This window comes from Rhamphochromis sp. 'chilingali' (genome assembly GCF_963969265.1).
Source record: "Rhamphochromis sp. 'chilingali' genome assembly, chromosome: 9".
Lineage (NCBI taxonomy): Eukaryota > Metazoa > Chordata > Actinopteri > Cichliformes > Cichlidae > Rhamphochromis > Rhamphochromis sp. 'chilingali'.
This window is the reverse complement of record NC_137936.1, coordinates 26676690-26703529: the sequence shown is the minus strand read 5'-3', so window position 1 is coordinate 26703529 and position 26840 is coordinate 26676690. Positions and strand designations below refer to the sequence as shown.

General features: G+C 38.8%; 1 protein-coding gene across 2 annotated transcripts in view; it reads right to left on the bottom strand.

Moving 5' to 3' along the window:
* Positions 1–26840, bottom strand: part of raly (RALY heterogeneous nuclear ribonucleoprotein) — a 148029-nt gene that overhangs the window by 35365 nt on the left and 85824 nt on the right. For both annotated transcript variants that reach the window (XM_080892133.1, XM_080892134.1), the window contains exons 2-4: positions 10140–10468; positions 5008–5077; positions 3809–3856 (exon numbers count right to left, since the gene is read on the bottom strand). In XM_080892133.1, coding sequence (XP_080748259.1) covers positions 3809–3856; positions 5008–5077; positions 10140–10395 — 374 coding nt within the window. In that variant the 5' untranslated portion in view covers positions 10396–10468. The remainder of the gene's footprint in view (positions 1–3808; positions 3857–5007; positions 5078–10139; positions 10469–26840) is intronic.

Sequence of the window (26840 nt, the reverse complement as noted above, 5' to 3'; positions counted from 1 at the left end):
AAATGCAAAGATTGGATACAGATACTATTTTAACATCTAGTGTCATCTGGATGCATTATCATAGATTCTTCTCACCAAGCAACTTCTGTTTTCTGTTCTGCTCACACATGTAGTTGTTGAAAGTTGAAAGAGGAAAAGCCTCCCTGCTTGCTGAGTTACTAAGATTAGTGAATATGCTTAATATGGTCTTATCTCATATTGTCACAATTATATGTAAATACAGTGTCATTACACGCGAACGGCTGTAATTTTCGTGCCTTTTAATGCAGTTTCGTCATCACTCAGTAAAGTCTGGAAAAAATTATATGAACCCTTCAATTTAGTGATTCATAGAACAGAACCTAGTTTAGCAGCCACCACTTTCAAAGGACTTTCAAAGGATTTTTCCTGATGCTGTTTGCAGAACCTTGAAAAATGACAAGAAGGAATTTTAGACCATTTCCCTTCCAAAAAAGTATTTCAATTCATCACTATTTCTGGCATATCCTTTTAAAGCTTTCCTCTCTAGGACATATCTGGAGTCAGATCATCAACAGATCAATTTTTCTTCTTTTTTCCTGTGTGCTTTGTTTTTCTTTCTTTCTTTTTCTGTCTTGGTGCATCATGAAACTATCCCAAACGTCAGGTCACAAACAGCTTCACCATCACCACCTTCAGCCATTATATGGCGTGGAAGCCTTGAGGTAGCAAATGAAGTACAACAGCTCCGATGAAGTTTCGTTAATGGTGTGCACTTCATTTTTTTATTTTTGTCTTGAAGTGTTGTGGAACCTTTAGTCTTTGTAAAACTGATATATCTTTCACTCGTGGTATCCTTTATTTTAAAGCTTAAAAAACACAAAAACAAGAAAGAAGTTGGGGTTTTTTTGCAAATTGTAGAGGTTTCTGCTTTTTTATTTTTTTTATTTTAGCTGTTTCTCATGTCTTTTAGGATTATTTATTGTGCTTTTGATGTGAGTAGGCGAATAATAACAGTATTAAATTTCTTGCATGTCAAGAACAATTCTTCCTTTAATGTCCTTTGGAAATTGAGATTGGGGATGGTTCACACCAGATCAAATACAGCAGACACATCAAGGGCCATCTCTACAACCCACACTTTAAATTTTATTTCCTTAAATGGAATACCTGCCTCCAAATAACTTTTAAAGAGGTTGTTATCACTTACATTCACTTTTTTCCAGGGTGAACTGAAAGTGATTGCTCAGACTCTTCAATAAAATGAAAAAAGGTTCCAGTTTGTTTTTTTTTTGTGACTTATCTTGCCTATTCCAAATTTTATTTTTTCCCCCTAAAACTTTATTTATTCTTTTCAACAAGAAAAAAGCAGCAAAACCAAACAAAAATATGTAAAAATTTTATTTTGAAGGCCTTAACACTAATGAATAAAATCATTTCAGACATACATGACTGGAACAACAATTAGCTTAGAGTCTGAGGAATTCCTGGTGTACAGATGAAGTTATTTTTCTTTTAACCACAACTGCAATGCCTTTGATGATGACTTTCACCTGGTCTTGTCAGAGCAGTAATAGTTACCACACTGTGACATGACTGCAGAGGTCAATTCAAATTGTCTAAATTCAACCAGATGTTTCTCTGATAAGACTTATTGTTAGATTTGTATTGTTGATTGTCATTTATGCTTAGAAATATTTACTTATATATGCTTAGAGTTTTGTAATTAGTTGTAGATTGGTAGAGGTTTTGATCCTTGATAGTCTGCAAACTTTGTGTGTATTAGACAGCACTTTGGGAGCATGAGAGGTCATACCGTGTCTTATTGTTTTATGGTAGGATTAACGTAGCTACGTCTGTTCTAGTCTAAGTGCTCTTTGTTTAGATGAACTGCAGGACTTCCTCACCGTGTTATCTAGGATGAACCATCTAGGGTGAGGGGGAGGCTACCCTCTTCCTGACCAAGGATGTTTAACCCTTTGATCAGCAACACACACACACACACACACACACACACACACACACACACACACACACACACACACACACACACACACACACACACACACACACACACACAGGCAAGGTACTCTTTGTTTGTATGTAGACGTCGTATGTTAATGAACCTATGCATATTCATGTAACCTCAATAAAAGGGCAGTGTTACAGGAGGACGGACGAGACCAACTGGAGTCAAGCGGTTGTCCGGTTCTCTCCCGTGCACGAGTAACATGAAGAACTTTGCCTATTTGTGTCTTGCTTAGCAGTGTAATTATATTGTCTTAACGTTCCAGCGACTAGGTTTATGCTACAAACCTAACATTAATTGAAAGAAAGGTACAAAAAAAAAGAAAAAGAAAAAAATGCTCTTAAGGAGGAAAATATTGTGTTGAAAGATTCTGTCTGAAATCTTGTAGATCTTATCACTATGATGAAAGATACTGTTAGTCTTCCTGCTGTGTTAGCATTAAATCTGATCAACTGTCAAGTTTTGCTGTCATAAATATCAGCTCATAGAATCTTGCTGCTGTAAGGATTTGTGACAGCCTCCACAGTGGGCACCGTAATATAAATCAGTCTCTTCAAAAAAGCTGCAGTTCATCAGTAAGTATAAAAGTCCCCACTGTTCCCACTAAATGAGATCCGACCCAGCACATGAAACAGTGAGAAAAGACCTTGTTTAACCATTATCACAGCATTTGGACTCTGTGATGTGAAGTAAGGCGTGCATTTTTGCATTTTCAGTAGTGGCTTGTCATTAGGAGATGTTCTGGTTCTTTTATATGAAATTCCAACATCAAGACTTTAGCTTTGACTTTTTATTTTAGGGACAAGGAGAACTCTCTGGGATGCAAAAACTGGTATGTAAGACAGATGATGAGCAAACGGTATGGTGAAAAAAGTCCTGAATTTTCAATGTGCTGGCACACAGGTCATTTCTGCTGAGTATTAGAACTCTGCTTTGACAGTCTCAGCCTGGAGGCCTCCAATAATAAAATCTGCTGAAAACATCTGGGTCAAAGCCAGAAACCGAACTATCATCATCAGAAAGATCCTCCACACGTAATTTGTGTTCATTTGAAACAGAAGTTGCTGTTTGTCCAGAGTGAAATTGCAGACACGGAAGAGCAAGCGGTCATGAAGGGAATGATCTAAAAATAACAATAGCTAAAAATAGTTGAAAGTAGTGTATAACTGGAAAATCTTAATGGGAAAGCTGATTTAAATCAGTTACGTTAAAGTCAAAAACTTTAGATCACACCTTATGGTTCTTAAATTGTTAGGCTGACATATGTGAAATCAAATTTTTAGAAATAATTTATTGAAGCACAATTCTGCAGCAGTATATACGTATCAACAGTATTAACAGAAAAAAAATATAAAATGTGCAAATATACAATCCGCTGTTAAAAAGTAAATATGTAAATAATAGTGTTATGTATATACAATTTGGGTTATGACACATAGAATTTGGTATTGCAAAGTGGTGGTTAATAGATGGGGGGTGGGGGGGTGGGACTGTGTTATTGGATAAGTAAAGGGTGGTCACGGTTATTGGGAAGAAACTGGGAACTGTAAAATAATGAAACAAGTGATATACTGTAACTTTTTCAAATTTATGGCATTTTTTTTATAGATCAAAATATCCAACCCAATATTTTCACCTTTACAAATTTCTTTTATTTTATTTATATATATATATATATATATATATCTGCAACTGGAAACCAATAAAAGGCCTAAAAACCATACTTTCTCTGTTACTGCTGGATAGAGATGTCCATGTGTTACCTAAATGGGTTATCATGATTAACCTGTTGCTGACAGCTGAAAACAGTCCATGTGTTACCTGTCATAGAAGTCTTCTCTGTAGTAGTCATAATCAAACTCATAGCCGCTGGGTAGAAAAAGCACAGCACAACATAGAGTCATAGAGTATTTTTCATTACACGAGCATGAAACTGCATATAAAGCACAATAATATGACAAAAAAAAGGTTTTCAATGCAGTTTATAGTTAAAAATACAAATGAAAAATAAGAGTGTATAAAATAGTTACAATCTGTGTGGGAAAGAAACCAGAAAAACAGACAAAAGGTACTCAAACCAGAGATAAAACAAGAGACAATAGATCTTCAAACAGACTGGTAGAGGCCAAGAGTGCATTTATGACACATATTTTAAAATTACTGTTAGCATCCACAGTCTGTTAGCATGTCCTGAGAAGCAGAGTGAAGAGCAGCAGGTCGAAAAATAAACCTGTTCCTTTTATCACTAAAAATGACCAGCGTCACAGTATGACAGTTGGTAGCTATGAGCCTACATTAGTATTCAGACAATGACAGGTTTAAATGGTAGAGTGACGTACAACATGACTCTGCACCAATTTAAATATAAAGAAAAGACTATAAAATAAAATCATTCAGAACAGACTTTAATAAGGATTTCTTAGTCCTCATTACTTCTTTATAGATAGTGCGGCAGGGCGTGGTCGGTTGATATTCTGCGGTGAGGCGGACACACCTGAGCGCCATTAGTTATCACGCCGCACCTGTATTAAAAGGCTGTGAGGCTGTGCTGGGTCCTGAGTGTTGTTGTTGTTGGAGTATGTGGCTGTGAGCTGAACAGCTGCAGCCAGTGTGTAAACAAGCAACTGTGAATAAAGTGCTGAAAGGCCTGAGGTCTGCTGTGGGTTTATTACAAATTGATAGATAGAAACTTTATTGATCCCACAAGGAAAATTGTTGTTATGCATTGTAGGTGGTTTTGATGCTATACTACAACTTTCCTTGTGTGTGTGTGTGTGTGTGTGTGTGTGTGTGTGTGTGTGTGTGTGTGTGTGTGTGTGTGTGTGTGTGTGTGTGTGTGCATTTGTTTATGTAGTAATACCGTTTGTGGTCACATTACTCTCTGCCAGGCTTCCTAATCAATCCCTTGGCCTTAAAAAGAAGCTTTTTAGCAAGTTCCCGAAACACTCAAAGAGCTGCTTAGGAATTTGAGTGACACATTAATCAAATAATCAATAAGTCTGATAAATAGCAGTGTGTACCTGTAGAGAGAAGCTGCTGATCGTTTCAGGCCTTTGGGTCTGGGCTTTGGCTCTCCCGCCATGTTGATATCTGGAATATATATATATATATATATATATATATATATATATATATATATATATATATATATATATATATATATATATATATATATATATTATATATATAAAAAAGAACAAACACTCTGTTAACTACCAAATAAAATTACATTAATCGATCATTAAAAAGTATTGTAGCTAGATCACAAAACAGTAACCCTATCTGTACCTTTAACTGTGCCTTTAACTTAGATCTAAGACAGTTCCTGTGTTATCTTGTAACTTCCACTAGAGGTAGCTGTTGAGCTATTTTACAACAATAACAGTGCCAGCTGTTAGGTCAGTTCCCCTTACTGTGCAGAAGGGGAGGGGAAAAAAACAAGAAACTAACCCCTCAGCTGTGTTTGTTACTTCGCTCATTCTCTTATGTCAAAAAGGAATATAACAGTACATCCAAAGTACATGCTCTACAATAATTACATGGTTGTAGAAGCAATTAAAAATATATGTAGCTGCTTTGTAGGCCAAATAAAATGAAAGAAAATGAAAAAAGAAAGAAACTGTCAGCAAACTTTCTGAATCAGACATCCAGTTAAAGACGTGGAGGGCCTGATTTCAGCTGACTGGGATAAAAGCAGGCTATACCCTGAAGAGGTTGTCTGTCAACCATAGGTCTAACAAAGACAGACTGACAACCAAACAAACCTTGGAAAGCATGTTTTAACCCAGTATCATCTTCCTTTGAGGCAACAACTATAATCTGTAAATCACTTTTCTCCCCTCAAGTCCTGAAATAATTGTTGTGTTCTTCTAATGTTTTGTAAATACTGCAATAGTAATTATGATCAACTAAAGTATGAAAACTTAATTACACCAAGTTAGGATTAATGGAATATGTATGTTTTCAGGAGGCAAAATGATTTGAATGAATTGGGGGGGGAAATAGTAGAGAAACTAAGAACAAAGCGTCCTCACTGTAAGATTATTAAAGACAGTTTGTTGAGAAGGTTTTCTTTTTTTTGGTTCAAATTTGTGTTGTTAATTACACAGTGAAAGGAAAACAAAGGATCTGTCATTATGAATGATGAAAATGTCATGAGCTGATTCCTACGTTGTGGTCTTAAATTTAACAGAATATTAGAGCTCATTTGCTTTAGTTCCACCCAGCATGGGTAGATGGTTAATGGCTAGTCTGCTAACAGAGGGGGAAAACAGAACTTGCACTGATGAATCACCATCCATCCATTTCTAAATCACTTCATGGTTCAAGGTCACCAGAGCACCAGAGTCAATTCCAGCATGCAGTGGGTCACGGAGCACCACAGCTCACCAGTCTATCACAGAACAGCATTTACTTTCTAGTTGTAGGAGTAAACCAGAGCATCTCTATGAAAGCCTTACAAAACTGGAGGAAACAAACTCCATACAGACGAAAAAGGTTCAGCAGATTTGTATCAGACTGGAACCCAGAACTCGGAATCAAGCACTGATACTGCAGCCTCTCACAAATTAGTGAGATATTTAGATATTTCCAAGCAAAAATTACTGGCAACTTGGGAAAATACCTCTTCAGGTTTGATGTGCAGTGTTCACGTGGGTTTTTTCACTCTCCAAAGTATCTTTAGATTGTAAAGTTTACTGAAGTAAAAATTCAGACAAATGCAGTAAAGCAGTAAAATACACTCAAATATAAAATAAATTAAAAGTTGCTGAAAACCGGCTAGTTTAAAATTGCTGTTGCTTAAGCTAAATTAGTAATAAATCAATAATATTGTGATCTCAGTTCTGCAAAACTACTAGCACTAGTTTGTGATCGTATTTGACTACAAGGAGAGGATACATAGCACGTTGCTAAAATCAGAAATATTAAATAAAGAATCAGATAAAACAATATGTAATAATATTGTAGTTTTAATAACATTATTGTAATGCAGTGTGAGTTAAGGCAGAAACAAAATGTTACATGGAGAGCTGTTTGGGCTGGTTACAGAGGAAGCAACCGGAAACGCTGGTGACACGAGCATTTTAGGAGAGCAAACAGTCTAAGCTCATACTGGCCGTTCTGTTCATCTGTTTGAGTATGATTGTTAATCAACAAACTGCTAATGAGCCAGTGCCTGTGAGCTACTAAAAAAAGCAGCTGATGCTAGTCATCCAATACCAGCCCCCCTTAAATCCTCCTCTGCTTGAATATAAGGTGATGCTCCTGTCTTGTTAAATTTTATGTAGTGCAGGCAGCACTTGAAGCATAAAGACATCACCACAAGTTGAAAAGTATATAAAAGGATTTGAAGTTGACGGATAAGCAAATTGTAGCAAATACTACGAAGGCAGATGTAACATTTCTGAACTTACATGAGGTCTTATCGCCTAAAACAAACCTGTACATTTTACAGTGATGGAAAACACGGAGTTACTAAATTTTGCAGACAATTGTTTTTATCTTAGAAATGTTGAAAGATGAAGACAGAGATGAAGAAAGATGAAGAAAAAGCATCCACTGAGGATAATAACAGGATGGAGCGAGGATGAGGACGGAAAGTGAGTTTTCAGCAACCAGAGGCTACAGATTCAAGCCTTTTAACTTCACCGTGAAGGAGAGTGTGCACGTGCCTGTGTGTGTGTGTGTGAGTGTGTGTGTGAGTTTGAGGCAGTGATCCAGAACTGTGACTCCAGCCAGGTGTGAAAATGGTTGGAGTCCATTGGTTTGCAGGAAACACGCAAACACACATACCCTCCCCTCTATGACCTAGTGAAAAACTGTGCAAGCACGCACACACGCACGCACACACACAGTTTACCTGCTGCTCCATATGCCTCACTGACTTTACCTGTAGGTCCTGCTATTTAAAGAGGAAGCCTGTAAGGGAAACACAAGCACACACACACACACACACACACACACACACACACACACACACACACACACACACACACACACACACAATGCCCCTTTGAGGAGCAAGTCATTTCAGTCTGTAAAAACACCTCATGTCAGCTGATCAGCGCATTAAAATTAGTAGTTTGTTAGAATAGTGGTTTATGAATCAATACTACTCTCAGCTGATATGATAACGTTGGGTGGAGCACTAACTTTGTCTTTTTATCTAAAGCAAAAGGTCAAAATATTAGTTTGATGACACAACATGCTGGGTTTTTTCTCATGTTTTACAGTGTTTACAGAAGTTTGAGGACAACACTGAGGCAAATACCTTGTACAGTACTCTTTGTGCCTTAGGTGAGTATTAAACCAGCTTACTGATTCCTCCCTACCTCGCTGGACTAGACTGAGAAGAGAAAGGTGACACCAGATTTTATGAAAACACTTTCGGACGACATAATTATACATAAATTCTTGTAATAATAATATGTGGTTATGCCTGCATATGTGAAGTAATCCATGCTGATTATTTTTATAGAGTTTATTTATTATAATTTGTTTTTAATTCTTACAAACTAACTAATACTGTGCAGATAAAGTTAGCTATAAGCAAAGTTATGGCAGCTACATATATCAGCCAAATTCTATATTCTGCTTATTGATTTACTTTTTTTAATTTAACATTTAAATAGTTGGAAACAAACAGGATGAGTGCAATATACTTCATGTTTTTATTAATCCTTTATTTATCCAGGTAAAAAATCTCATTGAGATTAAAAATCTCATTTCCAAGAGAGACCTGGCATCATAGCAACAAAAGTCACATACCACATAGGTATATAATATGTATATGTATATACGTATGTTCCCCATGAATTTAAATACGAATGGTTTTGATAACTGACAAACATGTTGCACGTGTGTTAAAATGTACAAAAGCAAACCTCATGGGGCATTTTTAATTGCTGCATAACTGATTTTGTGATGTTACTGACCATGATTCAGGAATATTGTCATATTTGGAAAATATTTGGAAATTCATATGATTTAAGAATTCGAGGACTACAGCTTGTTTTGTAGACCTCAGGCTGCCCAAGTCTCCTGAAACCCATTCTAGTGAGTGGTCGTATTACAGGTGAACTGTTAATTTTACTGTGTCTGAAAATTGCATGATTCTTCTTATGATGATTTTCTTTTTTCTGCTGTATTGCACATTTTTTTGCTTTTTTATGACTCTATTTTTTCAAGCAGTCTGTTAGCAGAGTTTGTCTTTTGACAGTTTCAAAATAAACTGTCTTCATGTCATTGGATGCATTGTTTGAGTCTTCTGTTAAAAAGGAAACTGAATCCCTAAGGTAGTGGCCATGTTTAAAAAGTGTCTCAGAGAGGGGGAAACAGACAGGATAAGAGAATGAAAAGATATTTGGTACAGAAAAAGAAGATGGCTTTTATATGATTTCTACAGCAACACACGCACACCTACACAAAAGCTGCAGAGGTGCAGAGAGCATCACTTAGAGACCCCTTAGCTGTCACAGCTTTATCCTCCATTACACATAAACACACACACACACACACACACACACACACACACACACACACACACACACACACACACACACACACACAGAGAAATGCTTCTTTCAGTTGCACTCATTCACGTACATTCTCGTTCTCGCACACGCCGCACTGAGAGAAGCTATTAAAGAAATGTGCTTGAAGCCCTGCAGTGACTGAGCATAAACCAGTCGAGTTCTTCACACCAGCTCACTGACAGTTCGTCTCTTCCTGCTTCGCCAGGGGACCAGGCAGGGGGAGAAAATCACTCCAGCAGCTTAAAGGCACACTCCGCTTAACTGTTTTTGCTCCTCTGATATGGTTTTTTCCTCCGCAATAGCAAAAACAAAAAAATATGAGAGAGAGACAGACAGACTAAAGAGGAAATTGAATGTAATGATGCTTAAGGGTTGTCACAGGTTAGAGAGTTTTGTTGTAGTCAGAGCTGCTGGATGTTAGTTTTATTATAACAAAACTGTAGATTCTGATGCCATTAATCTATCAATCCTTTTGTGGGTTACAAGCTTCAGCTGAATATCTAATCCAAAAGACCAACAGTGTCTTTTCGCAATGTGGAAGTCCTAAAAGTCAAGTTTTATTCATCTTTTTTTATTAAGTAAAACTACAATTCACATGCTGTTTCACATCAACTCACCGAGTGTTTGTCCTGCCAGCACCCTGCCGTTCTCCCCAATCACAGCTCCCCTGGCATGCCTCTCACTGGCGTACTGGACAAAGGCATAGCCCTTGTGCACAGAACAGCCGAGCACACGGCCATACTTGGAAAAGATGCTCTCAACATCAGACTTCTTGACCACCGCTGTATTCAGGTTGCCAATAAACACCCGTGAATTGATGGACTTTGGGTCTGTCTTGTTGGTCACATTACTGGTCTGTACCTTCAGTGACATCCTGGAGAGAATGGCGATGGAGGTAAGTGCCAAATGGATGGATTGGAAGGCAGCAATGTAGACAGACAAGTATCTGGAGAGAGAGAAGATACATTTTCAGTTTCAGTGACAGATAATAGAGGACAGCTGCAGGAGTCTCACTGACAGACATTTAAGAATTATTCTCATAACTGAGCAAAGAGGTAAATGCTTATTTCTTTACCAACATTCTTCCTTTTCAACACACTAAATTCAGGGTAGACTGATGTCCCATCAAAAACACAGACAACAGCTGTATATGTATGTATTTCTCCACACAATAGCAACCAATTACTCTAGTTATGCTGATTATTTTCTGAATTCTTCTTAAGTTTTTTCCCTCTCCTCCCACTTCTTTTCTACTTCATTAGTCATAAAAATTGGGCCTTTAATTTTAGACTGAAAGAAAATTAGTTTTCTTTGTTGAATAAACAGGCACTCGATCATTATTCATACAGATTTAAAGACATCGGTGCACATGATATGACTCATTACAAGGATTTGAAAGGTTATTTTCTAAAATTCAAAGTTCTTTTTTGCAAAAATTCATCTACATGTATAAACATTTCTTCTTTGATGAAGCCTGTTTTTATTTCGGGATCAGATGATCCTAAACCATTTGTTAGTTATGCTGCTTTAGGTTCAAACCACTTTCTATAATCCACTCAGTCTTCTTCTTCTCCTATAGATTCATTAATTAAAGAGAATAAATACAACAAATACTGAAAGAACAGCCGATCAGCAATAACTGCAGTAACTAAGCTCTTCTCATTCCTCTAATAAAGTCTTTCACAAAACAGAGACTAAAATTGTATTTACTTATAATTATATGTAATTACTAACCACTTCCATAAGTGAAAAGGAAAGAACAGCTACAGTCTAATCTGAATATCTAGAAAAACAATGATAACAAGCAACAATGTTGATCTGATCCAATAAGTTATGGTGGCCCAAAATGCAGCTGTTTTATCACGAGACAACCAAAATCGATGACAGAGCAGAATTTGAAAACTAATATAACAAGCATCACGTAGCAATCACCACCCTCTCCACAAAGTGATCTCCTCCTTTTATCTGTGTTAATAACAGCTGGATAAATGAGTAACATGAAAGATGGGAAAAAATGATAAATAAGGAAAGTAAAAAACATTTAAAACATAAAAGAAGATTAAAAGGGTCAAAGAAAAAACACTATCAATCAGTAACAGAAGAAGAACGAGGAAAAACAGAACAGGTGTGTGGACAGTGAAGCATCAAAACAAAGAAGGGGAGAGAAGAGAAATGCTGATGGCAAAAATAAAAGTACTGGCAGCTCCCAGTGTTATCCCTCAGCCTCCTAGTAGATGCACCTGCGTTTTGAAAATCCTAGTGGATTTTCAGAAAAGCTGATCTTGAGGCCAAGGCCATGGGATTTGAACTAGATGCAGCTGTGGTATCAAATTAAATTCATTTTTTCAATTTATTGAGTTCACAGGATTTTCAGGAAATGTGACTTCTGACCTTAAACTTGGGTTCAAGGCCACAGGGATTCACCTATGGTATCAGTTTGAAAGTCTTATGTCACCTTGTTCTTGACTTATCACATTTACAAACTTGGGGGTGCATGCCCCCCGCCCGTCCAAATACTGCACATGCACGGAAGGATGTGAAACCAAACAAACTTAATCAAAAGTTTAGGAACACTTTAATCTTTCTTTAGAGTCAAAGTACTGATACTTCTACTGTCCTCCACACCCATGATTGCTTTGCAAACAGGAACTGCTGATATTTGATTCATACCAGTTAAAAGTGTCCAAAACCAGTGTTAGAGTTTAAGCCCTAAACAAAGCCCTAAGTGAGGAGATCTCAGGTAACTTATCCACCATTGAAGAACCTTTAACTACTTCTATCACAAACCGCTGTAAAGCTCCAGGAGATCATTGCTCACTTGAAATTTGATTCATCATGGCTTCATTGTACTTGACATTCAGATATAAACTTGGCATTTACAAAAAGCCAAGGGAATCATGCAAATGAGTGAGTGATTTATGTAAACTACTGATAGCAGAGTAGTGGGAGTGAAAACTGACAGATGAGTCAGCAGACAGGAGATGGAAAAATGTAACTTGTTCTGTCAGCAATGACATGAAACAGAAGAACTTTGGTACACAGAAAACAGCGCTAAGTATAATAGACGAAGGAGCTCAAAGAATTCTGTGGGGGCTGGAAATCGTGCCAAACACCAGAACAATACAAATATTCAAAGCTTTGTCAGACTCATCAATTATCAAGGTTAGAAAAAACTGCGCGGATCCTGATTTTAAAACTTTTGAGTTATCTTAGACCTTCTGTATGGACATTGGAATACTGGTTAGAACAATGACCCCTCACCCACTGCATATTGTATAATACACAAAGAGGCACAAGTGATTAAAAAAAACAAGGTAATTCTGATAAATATGTTGGTGTACACTTTTCTGTAATTATAACTTTGGTCATGGTATATCTTCTCCTTTCCTCTCTATCAGTAGAAATATCCAGCAATGAGTTAGAGTTCTAGGAAGCAAGATTTTTTTTATGATTCAGCACTGTTGAGTGTGTGTGTGTGTGTGTGTGTGTGTGTGTGCCTGTGTGAGTTTGGGGGGGGCATGTTTGTGAGTATTAAACCAATTTTTTAGTTTCAGACCTGCAACTCGAGAAAAGTTAAAAGGTTAAAAAGTCAGGTAAAACCAACTTCCTTTGTGTACATGTGCGCGTGTGTGTGTGCATTGATGATCTCTCGTCCTTTCTCCACTGACCTTCCCAGTGACAGAGCTGTCTTAAAACTGATTGGTGAAACTCTAATAAATCAAATTGAGCTTGGCCTTGAGGACCTGTGTGTGTTTATGGCTGTGTGTGCATGTGTGTGTATGTGTGTTTGTTTGTTTTAGAGGTCCACAATTAGTGGACAACAGAATAGTGTTGATCCAGCACATCCAGTGTGTTTATGTGTATGGGTGTGTGTGGGGGGTGGTAAATGCATTAAGAAAAATTAATGACGACTTTGGTAAATGTAAACAGGTTTTGACCTGTTTTGAATTGCGCATACATAACAAGGTTAAGGTCCTAACAATATAAAGCACCTTGAGGCAACTGTTGTTGTGAATTGACGCAATATAAATAAAGCCAAATTGCACTGAACTGAATTGAAGTGAAGGTTGGGATTTTATTTATTTTGTTTGCCATTAATATAGCATTACTGCACTCTATTGCAGGAACTTATCAACATCCCACAGATGTAAATTACTACAAAAAATTTTAGGCACTAGAAATATGTTTATAGTCTTATCCATCCCACAATACCATTAGCAAGGCATTTAACTGGTAATAAGTTCATACTACAGCATGAAAGCATACAAACAACATAATTATAGTCATACAGTATATTTTCAGCAAAAGGAAGATGAAAAAAATAATTGATTGACAGTGTATGTAGATACTGAAATAGCCTAGAATTCCTGAAATAGCTTTCTGGTACATAACAAGTGTTCCTGTGCTGGTACACATCTTATTAGCATAAAAGGTTATACAAAATGTACACAATGCACTATGAAGAGGCTCTCACTGTACTTGGATGAGGGTCATAGGATCAACATTATCAAGCATTAAACAACAAAATGCAAACACATTATATGTCTCTGCTTATCCTCAAGTTCATTAAGCAAATTAACATCCTCTGTTTGAGTTTTTTGGCTCAATGACACATGCATCCAATGAATCTGAGAACTGACTCTAATTTTAATATCAATAATAGCTTTTAAGCTAAAATGAGCTTCAAGGCATAGTTGGTTTTTTTTTTTTAAACAGTTTGGATCACAACCTTAATTATTGCAGTGATTCTGAAAACAAAGTTCTTTTAAGATCACGTCTGAAGATAACATGTCAGGGATGCATCTTTGCCACTCAGCCGTAAAAGTCCGTTTGAATCTTAGTTATTTCGACCTCAAGGTCAAAGCAAGTTTTCTGAAAATCTTGTGACCAGAGCAATCAACCTCAAAGCTCAAAGCACATCTGTATGGAGCTAAGTTGTATAACATTTTTTTTTCAACATTATGTTTATTAAAGTTTTACATATATACATATATAAAGTACATGCACAAACAAATTTACACAATAAACGAAACACAAGGTACATTCAATGAAAGCACTTGAGTCCATGAGACCTCTGACAGATTTTAAAGAATAATTTTCAGATTGCAGCATATGGTTGTGGTCCTGTACAGGGAATAGCTAGGCTGTCCCTGTCTCACACAGTAAACCAGATAGATCTTTATTCCAAATATACTGGATGTAGCGCCCCCAAATTTTCTGGAAAATTTCTTGTTTATCTTTAGAGTATATGTAATTTTCTCTAATGGTAAACATAAAGACAATTCTTTGAACCAATGTGAAATACTTGGTTTGCCAAGACTCCTCCACGTTAGAGCTATCACTCTCTTTGCTTGTAGTATTCCCATGTTTATGAAGATTTTTTCAAAATGATCTATGTTACACCCTACAGGATATAATCCCAGTAGGAAAAGTTTGGGATCCATCACAAGTTTAATTGACAAAATCTCCTTTATCATTGCTCCAACTTCTTCCCAAAACTCCTTTATTGTATAACATTTTTAATGGCAGAGGCGCAGTATTACGAACTGTAATAAAAACAAGAGAAATATTTGAATACAGATTTAGATTCTCAAAAATGAATATTTTACATTTTCTAAGGATGTCACAGTGTTGCCACTGTTGCCAGTTTGTGTTCCTCTGCACACAAAAGTCTTCAAAAGAGCGTCATACTTGCTATCAAAAAGACAAATAAACCTTAGACCAAAACAATACAATTGTTTCAATGATGTGTCAATGATGTCAATGACACACATACACATACTGCTTATCTATTTAAAAAAAGTAATGTATTAATTTAAATTTTTATTTGTCATTAATATTTGGAATTTTTACTCTTTTCATCTTGTAGAAATAAGACATTAACCACATTTGACACACTGTTTATTTCCCTGAAAACTCATGTCATGGCTTGACCTAGTGCCCAAAACCTCAAGAAAAAACAAGCATCCATGGTAGGTGCTCTAAAGCAAACGATACAGACACTGCGAGATTAAGCTGACCTTGTGCCAAGTCCAGTGCAGATCAATGAAGTCAAATCACCCCACAGTAATATGAAATGGACTTACTCCCTGCTCTGTGTGTGCAGGATTAACATGCAGATAAGCTCCCCAGGTTCAACGATGCGCATTCATTAAAATGTCCACCTTCTGAGTCTTGCAAGAGAAAAGCCCAGCTTTACACTAAAATTAGCTTTATTTCCTGAGTGTTTAATTATACCAAAGTTGGACATGTGCACGCACATAACTGTAAAAAAATTAAAAAATTAAAAAAATCACACAGTTTCTCTCAGTGATCCCATGTGTGCAGGATTAGCAATTAAAGCTAACACCATACGGTAATTGGTGATTAATTAGTGATTATAATGATGGAACAAATGCGATCTCCAGGCACTGTTGGAAATATCATAATTAGGATTTTAGCACGCGCACACACACACACACACACACACACACACACACACACACACACACACACACACACACACACACACACAATTTGCATGCATCAAAATCTTGATGCTGATATCAATGATTATTTTTTTACCATTAAGCATAGTTCTGACACAACTGGAAACGTATGGGAATGGATGAGAAAAAAAATCCACTGCAAATAAAACATAACAAGGCAAATGTCTGAGACAAGCTGACAAGTTAAATACTGTTGAAAGATTAGGTTTTTAAGGCAGTCACCCTTGGGCCTCAGTGATACACAGTATGATCCATGGCGTGATTTCATATATTTCACGGCCATCCTACATTATGTAATTTCCTGTTTGCTGATCTTGGCTTCGTTCAGCGTACCCATGTTTAATTCATGTTACTTTTGTAGATACAGTGCTGTGAAAAAGTATTTTCCTCATACTGATTTCTTTTTTTTTTTTGCATATTTATCACATTTACATCAAACAAATTTGAATATTAGAGTATACACAAAATGCACTCTTTAAATAATGATTTCATTTTTTAACAGGCCCTATGTGAAAAAGCCCATAGAATAAATTCTAATAACTACTTGTGCCACCCAGTAAGAACTGCATTCAAGTATTTATTTGATAATTGACTCTTTCATACTGCTGGGGAGGGATTTTGGTCCAGTCCTCTTTGGATCCATGTATTCTCTTCTGCTTATCCTTATCAGCGTCACAAGAGGGCTGATATCTATGCCAGCTACCGCGAGACATGGAGTACACTCTGGACAGGTCATCAGCCTGAAACATGGCTAACACAGAGAGACATTTGCACTTACATTCACACCTATGGGTAATTTAGAATCACTGATTAACTTAACCCCATTAACTGCATGTCATGGACTGTGGGAGGAAGCCAGAGAGCCCACGCAAACACCGGGAGAACATCCAAACAGAAAAGCCCCGGCCTGGTGGTGGAGTCAAACTTAGGACCTTCTTGTTGTGAGGCAACAGCAAGAAGTCTGCGTCTCGATGATCATCAAGATGTTTTTTTGGCAAATGTGACACGAGCTTAGTAAAAAATGTTCTTTTTGTTCTGCAGTTGTTTTTCACCTTAGAATCCTCCCATGGATGCCAGTCTCTTTCTTGTTGTTGCATCATAAAAACTGACTTTAACTTAGACGAATGAGGCCTACACTTCTTTAGATGCAATTTTAAAATCAGTCTAAATGATCACCAGTTCATTATGTTATGTTTCAAAATCCTTGCCTTACAAATATTGATCATGTGAAGCGCCCGAAAAAGGGAAGAGATATGCTTTCAGGAAGATCAGCCAGAGAAGTGTGTTTGAATTGAAAGAAATTGTGACTCGGAAGGGAGACCACAATGTGAATTATATCATAAAAAGTTGAATTTCAGTCTGGAAGATGACGGGTGATTCTGCCCACAGTGAGGAAAGGTCATTTCACCACCAGGGGAGGCAGCAGGGAGAAACACTTCATAATGATAAATAGATGAGACAGCAGCACATTTGGGATTAGAGTTACTTCGACAAACTGTGCTCACAACCCAAGGTGGTAATGCTGTGATAGAAAGAATCACTATGGGCTTACAGTCAATACTCTCACAGTCAGCCCCATGGCTCAAGCTCAGATACGTTCACAAACATTATTGACCTTTAAAACTATAAAGATGGCTTCTGCATCTCAAGAGCTTTGCATTATAGAGAAAACAGGTCTCTCTTTCTCTATAAAAGAGAGAGACTTGTCATGATGGTTATGAAAAAAAAGTACTGGAAAACAAGCAAAAAGGATTGTTATTTCCGTATTTAGCAACTTCTATTTGGTGATATAGCTTTGTCCAAACAGTTCCCAAGAGATCACTTTACACCTTTCCAAGTAAATTTCAAGAATAGAAGAAGAGAGCCTGAGGCATTGAGGCCCCCATACAGTAGAATAAGACATCATAATGACAGACATGACATGATTCAGATATAGCATAAAAAAGCGGAGGCTGCAAAGGGGCTTTTGGGTTTGAAGCAACTATGGGCAGTTTAAAGCAGTTTAAAGCAGTTTACACAGCGGCCCTCGAGAAGATCTGCCAATCGGTTGTTTGGAAGAACATCAGTTTAGCCATCGGCTGATCTGGGCTTTGGAGTTGCCAGGCTTGCAGATTAGCTTAGCTCTCCTCCTTTTAAAGGATTCATTTAACAAAAGATTATATGAGTACAAATATGTATAGAATAATGTATACAGAAAACGAATCGTGTATGACTTTTGCGTTGCAAGAAGTTCTGCAATGACCATCAAACTCTTCATGATGCCACTGGCTGATACAGTAGCAGGAGGTACTAAACCCAAGACTGTTACAATTTTGTCTCAGTTATCAAACTAATATTAACCTTAAACCTAAGAGTAAATCACAGATAGCAGCATAAAACATTGAAGAAAGGGAAGAAATAGGATAATGAAATCAGTGAGAATAAGTAATAATTGCACAGGAAGTGATAGATTATTTGACCAAAGTATAATCTGTTTTTGACAGCCATGCACAACAATACTGCAAGTAACTTAAATACAATTCATATTGCCCATTTCAGTATCGCTCCTGCTCTCATCTGTCTTCAGTAGTTACCCATCCGTGTAATGACTCCAGGATATAATGCTATAATGCCAGACTGTAGGGAAAGGCCCTCGGGCAGAGTTTAAGATAAAGGGTGACCAGCATATTTGCAGTTAATGCCTCACAGCTGTTGAGCTCATTTCTGGGTAACTGAGGATTGCAAACTCAAGACATCTAAATCACCTCTAATCACATTAGTCCTATTTTTTTTAAGTTTCTGTTTAGTAGCTAACCACCTATACAGTTGGTGGGTGTAAGATTGCACACATGAGTCTGCTGCATGAGCTGCGTATGTCGGTATGACAGATTCTATGCTAATTTCTGAGACAGTAGTTAAACATATATACAGTGCATCCCACGAAGGAGCATGGTACAGATTTAGACAGTTAATGATTATCAAACAGCAGTGGGAAGACTTGAGGTGGAGCTGGTATTCAACTCATTGGGTATGTATGAAAGAAGGATCTGAACTTTTTGAACTGCCAAGGACAGTGTCTTAACCCTTTTTAGTGAATACAGCTATTTTGTGCATTTGTTGCTCTGTGCGTGTGAGTGTGTGAGAAAAAGAGAAAGAGGGAAAGGGAAAGGAAACATGGGTGTTTGTCAGAGATAACAAGGCAAAACTGGACTAATGTGGTAAAATGAAGACTCCCCCTACACACACACAGGGTGATACACTGTCATGGTGTGTATGAGATGTGCCCATTAAATAACAGGAAAAGGTTTATTTAAGTCGAACCAGTGTTAGGCTCATTATTTATTAGCCACAACCCATGTTGAATATGTTGAACATTTGACCTTCAAGCAGAGGCTGGCAATTATTTTCTTACCTTGCGCTCTCTTGGACGCATATATGTTTGGACTTGAATGGATGATGTGTTCCACAGGCATAAGGAATATTTCCATCACTCTCTCCCTCTCGTTCACTCTCTAACATATATCTCTCTCTCTCACACTCACACTCACACACACACACACACACACACACACACACACACACACACTTTTATTTTTATGTTTTCAGTAGATTAGCTAAATCTGGTGAATGTAACATTTGATGAGTGCATGAGCTCAAATATAAACAAGTGCATTTGTAGTGATGCATATGCAGAACCACACGTTAAACTTTGACACAAAAAACCACCTTGGTAGCTAGTTGAAATTCCTTCATTGGAGATGTTTTTTTCCCTACCCAGTCCATTCTTAAAGCCCAAGACCTTATGACACAAGTACTCATGCAGCCCCAAATGTACACAGAATTGTTGCTTGAGGTAACAGCTGTGGCTGGATGTGAGGATAAACTCAGATCCTTGAAAGGCACAGAGACATATACTTTCACTTGGGTTTTTGGCTTGATGTATAACTGAAGAGTCAAGCTGCACCCCCGAGCGAGGCTAGAGGCTGGGCTAAAACACACACTTGCACATACACACCAGTTCACACTTCACACAAATCTGCATGGAATTAAGACTGGAAATTCACAAACAAATCATAAAAATTACATGTTAAGAGCCTAACTCAAAGAAATGCAAATAGCTTATTAAAAATGACAATAAAACAAAAACTCACATCTTTGTACTTGATACATGTTTAATCTCACCTGGTTTATTTTGAACTTTGCCGTTACAGCTAAATGCCTAGCCCTACCTTACCTTAACCTAATTTGACCCAAGTGTAATTTTAACCCTAAAAAACAGCCTTTAAAAGTCTTTTTGAAGGAAGAACTGGCCAAACATCACTCACTCACACGGTTAAAATGTAACATTTCACGTTCTAATTTTGAATCACCATGGAGTCTTAAATGAAAACAAAGTTAAAATTCTCATAACTTTTTTTTACCAAACACTGTAAGTTAAGCTCAAGTTTTCAGTTTGAGAAGTGAAGGATAAAAACAACACTTTCTATTTAAGCCATCCATCTCCACCTGTACCCTTTTGCATTTTTCTTCGTCTCTTTCTTTAGCCCTTTTTGTTTGTCATTCCTTCTCCTAACGCCACCTCCCCCCCATTGTTTTACCAACAGATCAGCACAGAGCCATGTGACTGATGCCACTTCAAGTCCCAGCAGCCTACGAGCTGCATTCATGTAGAATCACTGAGATTTGGTGAACTGTGCAGAGAAATGTGGCTTTGGAGTCCAGAGCAAGAAAGGAAAACAGGGAGAGCCCATTTATCTGTTACTATAGAAACAGTATCTCGTTAGACTATAACCTGAGGATGATAAATATACTATGAATATGAAGTCCATTCAAGATTCATTACACTTCACTGCAGTCAGAATCTTAAACATTTACAGCAGTCATCCAAAAACCACATACAAGTCGAGTTGATCACAACAACCCATTACTGGCCTCTGAGTCTTCCAGTGAGGGTATAGTGAAGTTCATATCACAATCCATTTTGTTAGAGAAAGAATGCAGCCGCCCACCTGATGGTTTTCTTCGTGCAATAAAAGTGCCACTGTTGCCTTTTCTACTCTTACTGGAAGAAGACAGTATCTATTGCTTGTCAAACATTGTCAGGAAAAGAGAACAAAAAAAAAAAAAAATTAAAAAATGACTGAAAAAAAAAAATAGTACACAATTAAAGAATTGAATGCAATGAATTAATGTTTGAAAGCATGTATAGCAGAGGTGGACAACTGCAGGCTTCAAGGGCTGGTGTCCTGCAGGTTTTAGCTAGCACCCTGGGTTAACACACCTGAATCAAATGATTAGTTCATTACCAGGTGTCTGGAGAACTTCAAGACATGTTGAGGAGGTAATTTAGCCATTTAAATCACATGTGTTGGATCAAGGACTCATCTAAACCCTACAGGGCACCGGTCCTTGAGCTGCCCACCCCTGTTGTATAGCATAAATTGGGGGTATTGGGTGAGGTTCAGTGAATGGATGCATATAGCATTTGGCTGTGCTACACATTTCTTTAAAGGCAAGTTAAAGGAATTATATGCTGATGAGTTGAAGGAGGCTTCTTTAGGTTTGTTAATCTGCCACCCAGTATAGTTTAATACTCTTAGTTAGCGCATTGTCTGTCTTGTCTTAATGTTGGTTTATAATGGAGCACTGTAACAAAAAAAATAATTTCCCCCAGGGATCAATAAAGTATTCTGATTCTAAATATGTCATACAAATTATAATTTAATTACCTTCATCTTCAGTATGAATGTGTTAATAACTAAAAAAGTGGCTCAAAAATTAGTTTAAGGGAGGTGCTCATCAGAACTACAAGCTGGGTTAATATAGCTGTCATGGTTTGCAGGAATTTGACCCAAACAAGAGACTCAAAACAAAAGCTAAAAGAACACAAAAACTAGCCTTTATTAAGGTTGGCTGCAGATAGTACACAAAACTCAAACAGGCATGAGACAATGAAGCAGTAACAACCAGTGCAGGCTAACACAACAAGCACACACAGCAAATAAACACAAGAGCAGGGCTATATATACATACAGAGACACTGAGGGTAATCAGGGCAAACGAGGATACAAGTGGGAAATGAGGAACAGCTTAATCTAATCAATACAAATGACACAAAGGAAATAAAACTAACAACAAGGCACAGAAGACGGAGGACTATGCAAGAATAACTAAATGAAATACTGAACACAGAGATGACAATTTGACATTAAGAGATAAGAAAGTATAGGTGAGTGAAGAATAAACAAAAACACAAGAAATCAATTATTTACACCACGAAGTGCAAAAGCCTGAACACTAAATCAGAAAGGTATAAACTAAATATCAAAATGGAAAAAGGGAAAAAGAAAGATTGTGACATTTGTAATTAGCATCAGTTTTTATTTTTATTTAGAGTCTTTGGGTGATTTCTAAGTTCTCTCATTTCTGTTTAGATTTCATTTAAAAAAAAAATTTCACTTTCATTTAAGCTTTTATTAGATTTTAAAATCACATAAGGTGTTACAATAAAAACACTTGTCATGTAGTCATCCCTGTCTGAATAATTATACTATTCTAATTGCGGATTGATTTGACCAAAATGACTGAAGAACTTTTACAAAATACATTAACTGTATCCAGCTGTTGTGATTCAGCACTAAATGAAAGGCTTGAGAACACGTGGTATAGACTGTAATTCTTATTGTGAGAATTGCCATCAGTAATACAGTCTGATGATGCACGACTTGTTTGTATATCAACTTTTGATTCAGGACTCGCCAGCGAATTTTGTGGAGCGAGAGAGCTGCAATGAATAATAGATGTATTTTGGAAAATGAGTGTGATCCTTTAATTTCTTAAAGGAAAATAAACAAAATGGATAATTTAACAATTACCAGAAAACTCTTGCTGCCTTTCCTCCAGTCTTACTCTGCCTTGTTTGGTTTTTGTGACTTTCATAGTAAGGGAAAACACTACTCTAACACCACTCTAAACTCGGTGGCAGGGTACCTTTCATTTCTGGCCTCATTTTGTTGTTTGGTGGTTTGTTTTCTTCAGGCAACAGGGACCACAATAAGCACATTACAGCCTTTCATCATAAAATAATTTCTGGAGTGCTTTGAACATCAGACTGCGATGATGTATGTTTAATATTTTAAAAGCAGCTTCAGGGTTTTGGGCACCATATTTCAATAGTTTCCAAAGTATAGATAGTTCTCATTTTACAGTGTCCAACCAAATTGAACTTCCTAGAAATAAACACCATTACTTGCAAGAGCACGGCATTGTTATTTGCTATTTATCTGATGCATCAAGATGGCGCCGAGTATGGCAGCCTCGTCGCGAGCTCCCCCAAGCAACGGCTTTCTTCTGTGTTTAATTTTACTTTTCCTTTATTTTTTCACGAGCAGCACTTGTCTCCTTGTGTACGACCGACAAACCTTACTGGACATAAAAGACGGTCTTTCTTATAACTTTCCGGAGTTCAAGTTTTGCAACACGGACGCTCCGTTTGCAGACCCCCCATTCATCTCACCTGAGACGCCTTTGTTCTCTGGCCCTGGAGGCCGCAAACGCCGACGCAGAGGGAGAAGATCTGGCGTTCTGGTTCGACTGAGACGGCGCACTTACAGACCACCGTTACCCAGTTTATTACTGGCTAATATGCAGTCTCTGGAGAACAAGCTGTGCGAGCTTCGGGCACGGATCTCATTCCAGCGAGAGATGCGGGACTGCTGCGTGATCTGCCTCACAGAAACCTGGCTATCGGACAAAGTACCGGACTCCGCAATACAACTGCCGGGGTTCTCTGTGCACCGCGCGGACAGGTCACAGGATCTTACTGGGAAAAGCAGAGGCGGTGGTGTGTGTTTCATGATCAACAACAGCTGGTGTGATTATGCGAACGTGCACCCGGTTAAATCCTTCTGCTCACCGGACCTGGAGTACCTGATGATTAAGTGCCGGCCATTCTGGCTACCGAGGGAATTTACAGCAGTGATTATTACGGCTGTTTACATTCCCCCACAAGCCGACACTGACCGTGCACTCAGGGAACTGTACAGCGCGATCAGCAGCGAGGAAACCGCACACCCAGAGGCAGCGTTTATCACAGCCGGAGACTTTAATAAGGGAAACCTGAAGAAAGTCTCACCAAAACTCCATCAACACATCCTTTTCAACACACGTGGAAACCGGCAACTCGACCACTGTTACACCTCTTTCCGGGATGCGTACAAAGCCCTCCCCCGCGCCCCATTCGGCCAATCAGATCACTGCTCCATCCTGCTCCTGCCCGCCTACAGGCAGAAGCTGAAACAGGAAGCTCCAACCCGGAGGGCGGTGCACTGTTGGACGGACCAATCGGAGTCTGCGCTGCGGGACTGTTTTGATCACGCGGACTGGGAAATGTTTCACGTGGCCGCCAGAGACATTGATGAATACACAGACTCAGTCTGTGGATTTATCAGGAAATGCGTGGAAGATGTCGTCCCATCCAGAACAGTCAAATCCTTCCCAAATCAAAAACCCTGGATTAACGGAGATGTTCGCGCGGCACGGAACACCGCCTTTGCCTCCGCGAACACATCGGACTACAAACACGCACATTACCAACTCCGGAAGACGATCAAAGCAGCCAAACGTGAGTACAGGGACAGGGTGGAACAACAGTTTGACAACCCTCGGAGTATGTGGCAGGGACTAAACACGATCACAGACTTTAGAGGGAAAACCAGCACACCGCAGACCACGGCCTCTCTGTGTGAGGATCTAAATGTATTCTACACTAGATTCGACACAGCGAACACCATGAGACCGGACAGTGTGCGCACCGCGGATGACGTCAGTGCGCACACTGTGTCTGAGGAGGATGTGCGGAAGTGCTTCAGGAAGGTGAACGCACGCAAAGCTACTGGTCCGGACGGGATTCCCGGCCGCGTCCTCAGGTCATGCGCGGCTCAGCTGGCTGGAGTGTTCACGCACATCTTCAACCTTTCCCTCTCTCTGTCTGTAGTCCCAGCCTGCTTCAAAATGGCCACCATCGTCCCTGTACCCAAATCCTCCACCATCTCCTCATTGAACGACTGGCGACCTGTAGCCCTGACCCCCATCGTAAGCAAATGCTTCGAGAAGCTGGTCAGGGACTTCATCTGCTCTGCACTACCCGACTCACTGGACCCTCTACAGTTTGCATACCGCCACAACAGGTCCACTGATGATGCCATAGCCCTGACACTACACACTGCCCTGTCACACCTGGAGAAGAGAGACACGTATGTGAGGATGCTGTTTGTAGATTACAGCTCAGCATTCAATACCATCGTTCCCTCGAAGCTGGACAGGAAACTGCAGGATCTAGGACTGAGCAGCTCCCTCTGCAGCTGGATCCTTAGCTTCCTGTCTGACAGACGCCAGGTGGTCAGACTGGGCAGCATCACCTCATCCCCCATCACACTGAACACTGGTGCTCCACAGGGGTGTGTACTGAGCCCTCTCCTATACTCACTCTACACCTACGACTGCACAGCCACTAACAGCTCCAACATCATTGTGAAGTTTGCGGACGACACTACAGTGGTGGGTCTTATCACCAACGGTGATGAGACGGCTTACAGGGAGGAGGTCAGCGCCCTGACCCACTGGTGTCAAGACAACCATCTCACCCTCAACGTCGCAAAGACAAAGGAGTTGATAGTGGACTTCCGGAGGTGCAGAGAAGTACACACCCCCATCACCATCAACGGCGCTGCTGTGGAGAGAGTGAGCAGCTTCCGATTCCTTGGCGTACATCTGGCTGAGGATCTTACGTGGTCAGTACACACAAACAAAACAGTGAAGAAGGCGCAGCAGCGCCTCTTCTTTCTCAGGAGACTGAAAAGATTCGGCATGAGCCCCCGCATCCTCAGGACCTTCTATCGCTGTGCCATTGAGAGCATCCTCACTGGATGCATCACCACCTGGTATGGCAACAGCACCGCCTACAACTGCAAAGCTCTCCAGCGAGTAGTGCGGTGCTCTGAACGGATAATTGGAGGTGAGCTTCCCTCCCTCCAAGACATCTACAGGAAGCGGTGCCTGAGGAAAGCGGGGAGGATCATCAAGGACTCCAGTCACCCCAGCCATAAACTGTTCAGACTGCTTCCATCAGGAAGGAGGTTCTGCAGCATCCGGTCCCGTACCAGCAGACTGAGAGACAGCTTTTTCCATCAGGCCATCAGACTGCTGAACACGTCATAGACACCTCACCTCCACTACTGGAACTTCAACATTATGCACTCCACACTGTATATAAATGCCACTTGTTTTGCACATATTCAACTCTGTATATTTTATATATTTTATTATTATTATTATTATTATTATTATTTTATTTTATTTTTTTACTATTTAATTTGTAAAAATGTGTATACACACACACACACACACACACACACACACACACACACGTAGGAAAATATTTAGTATACACATCCAGAAATGCATACACTATTATATATTGTACATATATTTATTAGTTTCAGGTTGGCCATTCTTGTATTTTGCTCGTTTGTGTTGTTGTGTTTGCACATCTCTGTTGCTTGTGGGGCTCGCACACAAGAATTTCACTCGCATGTGCTGTGCCAGTGTGCCTGCACATGTGATGTGACAATAAAAAGTGATTTGATTTGATTTGATTTGTTATTTGAAATTCGATGTAAAAAATTTAGAACGATTTTCTGGCATAAAATGTGGTTAATTAGAAGAAGTAAAACACCAGCAAACTGCTATAAATCCCAGTGCTGAGGTCTCACTGAGTAAGCCATTTAACTCATTCACTGCCATTGACGTCTATAGCCGTCAATGGCAGTGAATGAGTCAATGGGTTTAACT